This window comes from Cyclospora cayetanensis, unplaced genomic scaffold (genome assembly GCF_002999335.1).
Source record: "Cyclospora cayetanensis isolate NF1_C8 unplaced genomic scaffold, CcayRef3 CcayRef3_contig_43, whole genome shotgun sequence".
Lineage (NCBI taxonomy): Eukaryota > Apicomplexa > Conoidasida > Eucoccidiorida > Eimeriidae > Cyclospora > Cyclospora cayetanensis.
In genome coordinates this window covers 225,850-238,431 of record NW_020312403.1, presented here as the reverse complement: position 1 = coordinate 238,431, position 12,582 = coordinate 225,850, and the positions used below count along the sequence as shown (strand labels likewise).

Genomic DNA, 12,582 nt, shown 5'->3' with positions numbered 1-12,582 from the left:
CCCTCACCACTCCGCTCCATGAAGCCACAGAGGGCATAGGAAACTATTCTCTTTCCGGAGAGCCTGGTATGCAGCATCCGCAGCAACTCGAAAGTGTTTCAAGGGTGCACGTAGCAGCACAGTCGCCCACATCTACAAACTGTGGCACTCAACATTCCATTTCAACGAACTGTCTCTCACACGATGCCAGCAGTGGCCCCGCGTCCATCGAACCCTTAGCAGCCGAAACAGTCCGACTAATGCTGAGCCAAGCGCCAAATTTCACCGAAAAACATCAGGGACGAGAGCACGCCAGCAATAAAGACGCAGTGCCAAGGAGGAGGAGGAGAGTGCCGCTCGGCGGTTCTTCTACCGCGTGGCCAGCCGCTGCTCACCTATCTGATGTCTCGAAGCATCACACGCACAACAGCTTAGTGCAACGGATTGCAGAATTCAACTGCCTCAATCGCTCAGGCAAACGACAACGGACTGAGAACCCGCTAAGCCGCATATTGAATATGCAGCTCACGCGACAGTCTCAGCCCGGTCTCCCAAAGGAACTGGACGAAACAGCGTGTCTCGCCATCGCTCATATCATCGACAGCTCCCCAGTTTGGCAAGAAGTCTTCCACTACGCCACTACAAAGCCCTCAAATATTCGGTTTTTACGCTAGCTGCTACATAGCCGGTGTGTGCACCAAGCTTGCGCTGCTGCATCGCTGCTTTAGACCGACTGCCATTGCTTAGACTTGGCCACACCAAGCCCCTGATACACGTTGAATACATGCCCCATATAGTACCCTTAGGCATGCTACTACTGCAAAAGGCATGAAAGAGGCTAAAAAAAATAAAAAACGGGTTCTGTTTGGCCTCTCAATCCAAGCACCCTCGTTTCCCTTAGTATAAGGGCTGAGTGCGTCTGGAATTGAATTGATGAAAGTATCAGGCCACACACATTTCTCCTCAGTGGGCTCAATGGCAGTAGACCCCGATACCATTCATGATGTACCTTCAACCCAATAATCGAGTTTCCACCCACGAGCTGTGGCATGAAACAGCGGCCGGTAACCGGTGCATGCAGCTGCGAGCTCCTTTACGTGTTGTCTATATGAAGAGCAATTGAACAATTACCAAATCGCTGGACGCATGCCCTCCCTAAGACTACCGCATGCTCCGTCCGTCAAGGGCCAAGCACAATCAGCTGGCCAACAAACACAAGGGGATCCGGGGAGAGTGCCTACTTGCGTTCGGCATCTCCGTCCGGAGGTCTTCATTCCCAACAGCTGTCTGCGAGGAGCTCAAGGGTAGAAAGAAAGAAAAAGATACAGGGAAAACGACAAGAAAAAATTGACTTCATCGGAAGAAGGAGGGAGGCAAGCCAGAAAGATGAGGAGTCACGGGGGCGGCGGTGTCACAGGTGGGACTAACAAAAGCATGCATGAGGGCACGCAATCAAGCAGGTACTTACGCACTCCACCAGCGAGTTGTACTGATGGGTGCTAAAAGACCTTGGCGCAGCCACAAGTGCACACGATCCCCCCCTTCCGCCGATTAGAACAAAGTGACCACCGGGCCAAAAGAAGTGTGGTAAGTGCCGCTCCGGTAAACATTGGGCGAAGATAGCTCCTGCGTGTCCGCGAACTCCCTTTTTCCTGAAAACGGAAAAGATGTGTTAACATGGTGTTATGTATGGGCTGATCTACGGCATTCGTCATGCCTTGCCCACTAAAAACTCTCATGACGCCAAAATATGGCGGACAGAAAGATGTGATAATGCAGTGCTTTCTTTTATATCACGTCTTTCCTGGAAGCCACAGCCCCGCAACGACTTGCGCCTTGCATGACGGTGTTGCATATTCAGTAAACATGCATTTTTCACAAAAAGCGGCAAATGCAAAACTTTTCTCGGCAGCGCCGAAAGAAAAGTCAAAAGACATTGAGTTTTGCACAGCACAACGACTGGAGAGGATGCAGATGCACGGAGAGGCATGTGGAGACTGATCGCGAATCATTAGCCACAAAGAAAGCGAAATCGAGTCCTTCCTACTAGCAGTTCTAAGCGTCGAAGCCTACCTGAAAAGTCATAACTGAACCGCCTGACCGTGCTACTGTTCCTCTTTCTGCTCATTAACTTTGTTAGCACAATTGAAATGTTGTCTGCCGATCCCAGCAGATATGCGGTGTTTAGCATCCTAAAAGCCGTCTCCACCAAATTATCTTTTGTGCTCTGAAACGACGAACGCAGCTTCAAAAACAGCGAAAATCGAGGATAGAGGAACAAAAGGAAAAACATAAGAGACAAGAATACTGCAAATAGAAAACGCGGACATGCGAGTGTTTCAGAGACTGCTCTTCCTGCGCAACAACCGAGAACCATGAGAGGGCCTTGGATGCGCCTAACGCGAGTGCTTGGAATGCAGCAAGGCAGTATCCACGTCTGAACAATCATGAAAAAGACAAAACTGAGCGTCACACAATGAAGTACCTCCAGTTCTCGCTGTAGCAGATTTGCCACGTAGTCCCACGTCATGCCAGGTGCCTCGAACATCCCTGAAAAAAAAACAACACCGATAAAGACGGTCTGCCCGCACACGCTGCAGCAGCAGATTAGTACAAGGAGGAGAAAAAACATATCTTTTAATGGCAGAAACACTCCAGCGCCTCCAATGCAGAGCTAAGGGCATATGAAGATGGAGCGATGTCTTGCGCAGTACCGTCACAGGCCATGAAGATGTAATCGCCTTCGAAGGCCGCAAACTTCCGGACGTCAGGAACTGCCACGACTTTCTGTTCGGTGGCAGGGAGTCTCGGGTTTGCTTTCATGCGCTGTGCAACAATACACACGGAGACCTTGAGACAGCTGGATGCTCAGCTCATCAAAGGAACGTGTGTGCCCCTTCTCTCGCCCCCGCGTGCTACCAGAGCGCACAAGGAAGTGATGCAGCCGGTTTGTATCGCCGGCTGCATCACTGAAGTCTCCAAACTCCCTCTCTCTGCATTGAGCTGCCGCTGCACAGACACCTATAAGGTTATCTGCCGCATCCTCACACCGAGCCCTGTGTAGACAAGGGGCAAAGCACTTCGCTCCTCAGCACAGCCTATCCCTGCCAGCGTAAGCAGTCAGGCAACCCAAAGAGTAAGCAACGCCTAGGAGCTCACAATATCGCCAAACGCTCTAGACAAAGAGAGCATGCCGTCCACTCTGAACACCCTCCTGATGTACGACACGAAGCCCCCGGCACGGTTGATGCGTGCCACTTCCCCAGGATCGCTGGGCTTATGGTCTTTCGACATGATCGTGTAAGTGCCGTTTTTGTGTAGAATGAAAGCACGAGAATCTCCTGAGACGGAGGGCGAACACATATAAATACAGCAGTCATTCCGAAAAGCCATAGGCGGTATAGTAATACTACGCTCCCAAGAAAAGGCCTGCTGCCTGGTCGGTGACACATGCACATGCAAGCTATTAGGTGTCAGCTACGTGGAACATCATCTCGGCAGCGCAGTGTCTTTCTATTGCGCTTGACCCTTTTCGGCAAACTCCCAAGCTTCTGAACGGAAAAACAACTCGAAAAAGCGAAGAAACTCTACTTACCAATATTAGAAGTGTGAATATTGAATTTCGGCACTTTTTCGCATGGTCGTTCAATCGCCACCACCAACCCTATAAATACGCATCAAGGTCACATGAGAAAATACTCCTTTCTGTTGAGGTTTCCCTTCCCTATTACTAGTAGGCCACTTTGATGTGCTGGTCCCTGTTATGTATATATATATATATATATATATATATATATATATATATATATATATATATCTATAGCTTTCTCCCCTTGTGACTTCATAAGTCAATGGGCCCTCCGCAGCCGTTTCTATGTATGGAAGAAAAGGTGCACGGCCATCACAACTGCTGTGAAGCGATTCTCTCAGGAACTGCAAGCCCGGACCACTCGATAAATATCCAAACAACCCGCAAACAAGCGCAGATAGGAGCCGCATGCAGCACACTGTGCAGATTTACCAGTGCTTCCCCCTCGTTCGTGCCGCACAGGGTCCGCTTTAATGACCTCATCGAAGAGGAGCGACGTTTTCTTGAAAGTAACGGCGGAGAGATCCGGCATGTTCCCTTTGCACACACCGCCACATCGCCCCCAGAGCAGTGCTTAAGAACCCTTATCAGAAGCGGCCTCTCGAGAAATGCACACCGGCACGAGCACGCCATCCTCGTGCAGGCACAGTAGCGCATGTAGCAGAAACAAGAGAGACTAATAAGAAAATACCAACATGCTTATCCTAAGACCCCCCAACGTTACACCATCCACCACCCACCGCTGCTCCCACCCCCCCAACACACCCCTCCCTCTCCCTAAGCAAGCAGCCCGCGTGCAAAGCCTTCGGCTCTAGCTCTTGAAAGCTACACCAGCTCCCACCGAAGAAGTTGCAGAACTGCGCAACACAAGTCCTTGAAACCGCAGATCCTCCGTGGCCGTCGAAGACGGCCTTAAAGCGAATATTGCGTCTCCAGTGAGAAGGGGCGTGGACTATCAGCGCCTGATGAGAAACACCACCCACACAAAATAACGCAGAGGTCTCTCTACTGAGAGGAAAGGAAATGCTTTGAGGGGCACCTGGGGGGGGGAGGGGGAAGGGAGCAGCACACGGCACTGGAGAGGGGCCCATCAGCAATCAGCACATAGAGAGAGAAAAAAAAAGCGCGCAAAATAAAGCCACGAGACCACCTGTCATGTCGCCATTCACAAACAAAAGGCAAAGGCATACACGTGCTGCGAGACGTCGACACGTATGGCGGTACCCCGCATGACTGCTACCCCAGCTGGACCAAACCAGTAAAAGCAGCCCGTAGAGCAGCCTGTGAGCGCCAGCTCTCGTTTTCCTTTCTGAATGCCCATAAAGCCTCTTCACCCCTGAGCCACACGGGCTCTTGCACCCCCGCAGCTAGGTGCGACAGACGTACATCTTCATCTTGCTTCCTTTTGCCCTTCATCGTTGCTCCAATCGTCTTCGTATACCACTCCCAAATGATAGCCATGTGTTTTGAGTAATGCTGCACAAAGGGAGCAGAGAGAGGCCGCCCCCGCCCGTATGCATTTGGCCCTCCTGCGGGGGGAGGAGAGTCGCTAGCGGTGTTTCTTTCTGCATCTCCTGATCCTTCGTCTGATCCCTCGGCTTCTGGCGGTATCCCGGCCTTAGACAATCCTTCCGCCACTAAGAATTCTTCTCCCTGATGTGATTTCTCTGTATCTAACAAAGGTACAGATGGGGAAATGCCGGCAGCGGGGGTCCCTGTTTCAACTTGTCCTACTCCCCCGTTTCCCTCGAGCAGCTCCTCTGCTGCGGCAGTTGGAAGCGCCGTTGTCAACGAAGCCGCCTGAGCGCCTTCCACTTCTGGCTCTCCGTCTTCTGCTGCTTCTGGTACCGCTGCCGTGTCACTACCTTTTGGCAGTGTTGATTTGGACAAAGGCTGCATGGAGCCCTTGGAAGGCCGAGAAGGCGAAGGGTGAATATTGCTGCCACCACTGGTGATGTATCTAGCGTTTGCAAGCGATAAGGCAACACTAAGAAGCAGAATCAGAAATACGGGGAAAACAATTCTACACAAACGCCGCCCCCGGAGAGGCGGGAAACTCGGACCGCCGATCATGATGACCACAGCACAATTACGACTTTTTCTGCTGTCACTATCGCCGCCGCGGTAGAGCGGTACCTCTTGGCGCTGCGTTCCTGTGTTTTGTTTTACAGCAGTGCTGCTGGCAAACGCGACCATTCGATATATTCCATGAACCTACAAGACTGCTTCATTTTCTAGACGCCCAAGTGTCTTCGCAACTTCGAGACGACTGCACCGAAGCCCTGTGGGATTTGACCCACCTAGGGAGATCAGGATAACGCATGCATGTGTGAGTCCTTTTGGCTGCCGTAGTTTCGGTGAATCGTTGCGTTCTTAAGGGAAGGAACTGACCAGCGAGCAAGAAGCGTCGCCAAGGCTTAAAGCATGAGGCGCTGTTACTCCAACAGAGGGCATACTTTCGGCCGTTCAAACAGAGTTAAAGGCAAAAACATTGACACCGATGCAAATACCTCGAAAGGGAAAGTGGAAGAGCATCTTTACAGTGTTAATAGCATGTGGGGCTGCCGCTCCCGCCATGGAGAGCCCTCCGCTGCCTTCCGTGTGCAGGGATGGAATACTCATCTTCCCTCTTCTACTAAAACTCTAGGGAGAGAGCTTCATTAAGTGGCTACCTTTAAAGATACAGAAATCTTTAGTAATAAAGGCGGCTGTCTCGAAATTCTTGCGATATCCAAGTTTGTCGCTCCGCCTGTTCCCCGATTACACAAGGTACCGTCGGAATAACGTTCCATTCCTTTGCGCAGCTGAGCATTTCTTTGTATCCACTGGATGTTATAGCTCATAGTGGTGTTGTGGCATTCCAGTTAAAGAAAAATAATACAAGCCACCTAATCAGCGCCATGGAATTCCTCTGTCGCCTTCCCGCGGATTCTTACCATTTCGATGCGTGTGGGCATGACAGAAACATACAGTACTTCTTTTGGTACTTCTTCTGAGGTTTTAACAACGGCAAACCGCAACTAGCTTATCGCCACAGAGTAAAAGGAGCCCTCTGAGAAATGTTTCATTCTGGTAGTGTATCGTCTATATGTTGTGCTCATGGGTCAGCGCGCCTTCTGTTGGACTTTTGCTACCTTTTGAGTCTAGAGAACTTGTGGGTTAGTCACATGTACTTATTTCTGATGGCTCTTTCAGCAAACGCCATCGAAGGCGCACCCGTACTAGGGTTTGACTGTAAGGGGAATGGTGGTGACTGATAGTATAAAATGCACTGAGGAAAGGAACTCTTCGATTTGACGGCTGATAGAGTTGTCTCGGACTTAAGCTGCCTTGGTCCAAACTATATTTATCTGCTCGAGCGGTCCTACTCCTTTGAACTAGAATGTGATTTCTACCTTTGGCTGTGCATTGGCTTTCATGCTGTTTCGGAGATAGGGTTGCCTTTTTGCAGTACTTCCAGTAACGACACTCTTATTTTACAGCTTTTTGCTTCAAAATTTATCTTGATTGATATCCCACTCAAGCTGAGAACACGAGACGAAACGAATGAATAAGGTGGTGGAATCTACATTGCTCAAATGCACGGGCGCTGTCTAATGAAACTCATGTTTTCGAATTAAAAAATAGAAGTTTTCATCACTGGGGATGCAGCTCAGCCGGTAGATAAAGTGGTAAAGGAGCTACACGTAAAATTGGCACAGAGAAATGAATGCGAATGAAGCCCATCAGTGGACCTTAGAAAATACATCAAGGAACTTTTCCAGAGACAGCAAATTCGGCTATCTTGCTAACCACCATATTCCAGACCTCATAGTTAAGAAAAGGCTATATGCCATAAAAAAGAAGAAGCCACTGCTTTTCACTACTAAAATCTGCTACATGGAGTAGCGGCATTCAGCCTTTCTGGATGTACGTGGGTAAGCCGCGGTTGGACCCGTGAAGTGTGCTCAGAATTGCGTTGCTTATCCAGTACCTTCGCTGATTCCTTTTCCACTTCAAGCGCACCGAGTCTCGCAATAAGGTATTATTCCGTCTCGGCCTTAGAAAACCTCTTCTTCTTTTGCACTAGGGTGTGCAGAACGTGCATTGCGGCGACTGCTATTTGTGTCGGTTCTTGCTTGTGGCCTGCGACAAGCGTAACTTCCTTCTCCAGTTTGTTCGCACGACCACTCTCCGTTGAGCTGCCCTTCGCGCCGCCGTCCTTAGGAGTGCAAGCATAGGGCAATGCACTAGAGGCCCCGGCTTCTGAGATCCCCGACACCCGCTTCAAGGGATGTATGCAGCTCTCTCTACACTGTTTAGAATAGTCAGTGCTATCTCAGTACTTCCTGACAGTCAGGTGCAACAACAACCTAGCTTGACTTGTCTCTGCTCCTGCAGTTTCTTCTCTGGGCGCTGCTCCAGACCGTAGGTAGAATGGACCGTGGATGCCAGCGGTCTTTGTGCTACAGCGACACAGTTACTCCTCCCTACTCCCATATGTGAAATAGGACTTTGTACACATGAGCAGATATTCAACAGTATCTCTCATTTTACTGAAGTCGTCAAGGGACGATTATGTGGTTTTGTTTGTCTCTTGGCTGCTTTGTCCTCCAAGGAATTACCTATTCAAAGACCGCCGGCATCATCCTCTGCGCAAATTCCGCGCCTTCTTTGTTGACAGTCGCGGGCCAAACTCCGCCCCCTCACGATTAGCGACACCAACAGACTAAAAATTTAGCCAGCAGAGGCCTTGAGCTCTTTCTAAAGACAAGCGATTTCTTGTTCGAATGCATCGCAGCTTTGTCACCGAGGAGTCAAATAGATTAGCGACCTATAGCGGCACCCGTAACAGAGACTTGAGAATGAGGCCTTTGTATCTGATTTTTTAAGAATGCGGGAGATGGCGCAGTTGGCCTCCGTTGTGAATATTGTTTGATAATGAAGTAGCCGTGATGCTGGTGAGCAACAAGAGCTTTGAATTGGCTCATTCTGTTCACTGTTTAGCCCTGAAAAAAGAGAAACTACTACAACTCTGAATCCCGGGCTTTCCGGACGCTGGTTGGATGCTTAAGCGTGAACACAGCTGAAGCGGGAGTGTGCGTTGTGGATATGTCCTCTGTAAAATGATCGAACGGTTCCTGCTACAGCCGCGGTGGGATCAATAAAAGCAACTATTGCTGAAGCCACTTTGTTATTTTCTCCGTGATACTCGTCAACTTTTCGAATAAACGATTCGCTGAAGCGTACGCAATTCTACCAATATAAAGGGGCATCTGCGGGCACTCAACGCTCGCCGCCTTTTGCTAACTCTTCATATCTCGAGATCGTATCACGCGGCCAAGCATGTTCACTTCCTCCACACTTCCTGGGTATTTGAACGTTGGTTGGTCTACACTGAATTTTAGTCGTAGAGCCATCAAAGGGCCGCACATCTTGTCCTCGCACCCTGCGTGCCCTGGTGAGTAAGCGGTTAGTTATGAGATACGATCTAAGATTGGGTGGTTGACCTGGCTGTTTCAGCATAAGAAAGAGGAGGAAAGCTCAGCTAGAGCGTGCTGGTGCCGGGCAGAGGTATGCAGGCTGAAACCGGGGCAGGTGTCTTGTGGGGACGCCTTGAAAGTCTTCCACTAGCGCAGGAGAATATGGACCGAAAGACCTGAAGAGTGTTCCAATCTGATATGTATATGTATGAGCAGTACCTACAGTAACTAACAATAGAGGAGGCTGGAGAGCACAGCTCTTTATGCCTTGCGTGGCAGTCCGGTAGAACCATGGAAGGGGATCGAGACTGGCCGACTCGGTGGCCACATGCACGAGGCGACACGGAACCTTAAAAGGCCTCAAACGACAGTACATTCAGCACTCCAGAGGGGCGGGACGATGTTATGCCCGAAGGATTCTTACACATATGGTTGCGGTGCCCATAGCAGACCACTGGCATCCTTAAAGTTGTTGGAGTCAGGGGCTATAGTTCCTCATTTCCGATGCCGCGTCTTTCTAGTGCTTACTAAGTAATGATGATTGGGTGCCATAGACTCCCACCAATTTCTTATGTATCCGATGCTATTCTGGATACCGCTCATCGACACTGTACTCCTATTCGAACTCGAACCAGAAAACGTGGCAAATTTAAGAATAAAACCCCTTTCCCATGGAACATCAACTGCATTATCTTTTAAATTCTAAGTAGCCTTTCCTCTTTCTGTCTGCTGCAGGTTCCTGTTTGTCTTTTTCGCTCCTGCACTGCAAATGGCCTACATCTCCCTGTACGATAATCATGTCTTAGCTTCATCGCACCTCGTATGTCCTTTAAATAGCAATCCTAGCTGTATGGATGGTAAAGCATGTTCTGAGGGACGGGACTGTGACAGCTTCGTCGCTGTGTGTTGACACCTCCCCGTGGCTTTTCCCCACGCAATAAGAAGTGCGGCCTTATCTCATTATGCGCAGCGCGAGCAGCCAAGCAAACAGTGCCCTGTCAATATAAGACTTTTTGCTGCCCAGTGAGGCGACGGAGCTGTCGGCGGGTCTCTCTGACTCCGGATATGTACGTGCTTTCGTCTTTTTCGGCCATTTTCCCTGCGCCATCACATAGCTCCTTGCATTGCTATCTATGCCTGTTTTCCAGCATCCCAACGTTTAATGTCCCCATCTCGTAATGCGAATCCCAGTGTAGCTCTGGGGCTTACCTGCACCCATACACTCTCGATATCCCCTAAAGTACTTTTGACGCCTTAGGAGCACACACAGAACCAGTGAAGCATCGTGCGCACCTTCCGTTGAATGGAGTTTTTGATACTCTAAATATAGTAGCTTACAGTATGCGAAGAAACAGACGCAAAAGCCCGCAAATTCTCCTATCAGGGGCTGCTTTCCGCTCTGCCTGCATGTTGATCCCTAAACCTCCACTCATGAGCCCTTTCACGAGGTGGCAAACAAGGTGAACTCACCCTGAGCTTCTTTATTACATTTGTGGACTGTATCTTATCTATAGTGTCCTGCAGAATTGATGCGGGATGCAAATATTGTGAAGGAGTTGCCCGTAGAGTTTATGCTTGCGGCGAAACCATGCAAAGGCTATTCCTTGCTATTCCGTTGCGTTTTAGCGAACACAAGGAAGGGTGAACTAGATGAATTTGTGTTTGCAGCAATGTGCACATCTATGAAGGGTCAGGTATTTGGAAGGACGTTAGATAGAATCCTTCAGCGAACTCCTTCGTCTCGTTTAACGTTCTCTATGGCAGAGAATACTCTGGTGCACTGCATGTGCTACATGACAAAAAGACGGCATAAGACCACTGACCATAAAGGCTGAAGCAGAATTTCGAGGCGTTAGAAAAAACGTCGATTTCTTGATTAGAGCGTAGCTGGGAAAAGTGTGTGCTGCGTTTCCGGAGGTTACGCCTTGGCTGTCAGAAGAAACCTTAAGGAAAACACTAAACAGCAAATTGAACCGCATACCCAGCTGAAGAATTACTTTTTGAAGCTTCAAGAAAAATTCAAGACAACAGAAGGGGCCCCTGATCATGTATACCGAGTTGGCATGCTAAATATATTTGCAGCACTACCAGCAAAGTCAAGTACTTTACATCATCCTCAGGCGATGAAGGCCAGGAATATCACTGTTTATGTGATAATTTAGCTTCATGGTTTCCCATGAGTACATAAGAGGTTGAAAATGAGCAAACAAACTCTCGTTCGTATTGAGCCATTGGCGACTTGAGAGACAGCCGATGCACATTGCAGCTGGCTAACACGAACGTACTGCACTGTCTTTATATTCAACACAACTGCGATATACAAGCGCATTGGATATACAAGTAGAAGGGGCGGAGTCCTTGATGCAGCTGCGAGTGACCCTTCAAACAAAGTGGCTCGACGGGCAGCCGTTGCTTGACGCCTGTTGACCTACAGCAACGTCAGAGAAGACAAACTGTTTTCTTTTTTTGCCTCTCCATATCGCCTTTTGTGCGCGTTCTTGGTGGGGGCTTCTCGCCTGCCGTACCCTTTCATCGCTCCTTCGAAGGTGTACTTGGGTGGTCCCATAATCATTCTACCCTTTTGAAGCAGCCTATGCTCCACTTTGGCACTTTCGAGTACATTAGGTACGTATCTTCCTTAGTGGGCCATATATTGGCCAGTTTGTGTGCTTTTTCTGAAGGCATTACTTATTGCAGAGTACCGACAAGCCACGATATTGTGTATGTGTGAGTTTGATGCATGTGCAGCCAGATGCGAGTGCTCGGAGTGGTTGAAGGGTGCAGCTACGCGCATCGTTGTTTTCCTCTTCCCCTTTTAGAGCAGCTCTGAGGAGCCCCCCTAAGGCAATGCGGGAGTGCTTTCGAGAAACACTCCATAACTTTCTAATAGGTTTCCATTGAGTCTAGCGTAGGGTTTATCATTAAGGACATCGTACGTGGCTTACACCAGTGAAAACCCAAGAAAACCTTGATGCGAGTCTTTTGAAAAAGGTACTTTATTTTTTTGCGGCTATTCCACCAGGGAGCGGGCATTACTGGCGAAAGGAGATCCGAGCATCATGCTGCTGCACCATCTGAAAACTCTGAACAATCGCTGATCTTGACGCAGTGTGTTAGTACAAAATCACACAGCATTTATTTATAGAGTATCGGGCAGCCCCAGCTGACAGAATATAGGGATAGACAACTCATACGGTCAGTACTATATCGTATTTTCCCTAAAGCATCTGGTGTAGTAGGGGCAACTTGTGTGTAGCGTAGTAGGCTGCACAAGAATTTGTTTGTGTGTGGGAGTAACACCAGGAAAAACAATCAATAACGCCAACGGTTACTATGCATTTCAGGGCGTATTGTGTTTCTAACAGCAGCAATTATCATGGAAACCGCCTCAGCACCGACGAGAGAAGGGATGAGTTCTACGTAGATCATGGGTCGTTGTACCGGAATGGGCATGTGTGTACGTAACACCCCTCTGCATATATAATATTGCACTAGACCGTAGACTAAGCTTCTTTGTAGCACGGAAGACGCCCAAGAGTTCTAGCGGTGGAA

General features: G+C 49.1%; 1 protein-coding gene across 1 annotated transcript; it reads right to left on the bottom strand.

The window, feature by feature from the left end:
• Nucleotides 1–1,530: 1,530 nt before the first annotated feature.
• Nucleotides 1,531–6,360, bottom strand: LOC34623254 (probable protein phosphatase 2C 56). Its single transcript, XM_026334498.1, has 11 exons — nt 6,241–6,360; nt 5,869–6,023; nt 4,955–5,555; nt 4,410–4,530; nt 4,001–4,105; nt 3,575–3,643; nt 3,139–3,320; nt 2,694–2,805; nt 2,465–2,529; nt 2,053–2,206; nt 1,531–1,631 (listed from the first exon to the last, which is right to left on the bottom strand). Exons 1-11 carry the CDS (start codon nt 6,358–6,360, stop codon nt 1,531–1,533), a joined length of 1,785 nt encoding a protein of 594 aa, XP_026190283.1.
• Nucleotides 6,361–12,582: the final 6,222 nt, after the last annotated feature.

Coding starts and splice junctions, on each gene's coding strand:
- LOC34623254 (XM_026334498.1), bottom strand. CDS start 6,360: ATGGAACGTTATTCCGACGGTACCTTGTGTAATCGGGGAACAGGCGGA. Junction 5,556..5,868: donor CGTTATCCTGATCTCCCTAG/GTGGGTCAAATC, acceptor TCTGCTTCTTAG/TGTTGCCTTATCGCTTGCAA. Junction 3,321..3,574: donor TATTCACACTTCTAATATTG/GTAAGTAGAGTT, acceptor CCTCCGTCTCAG/GAGATTCTCGTGCTTTCATT.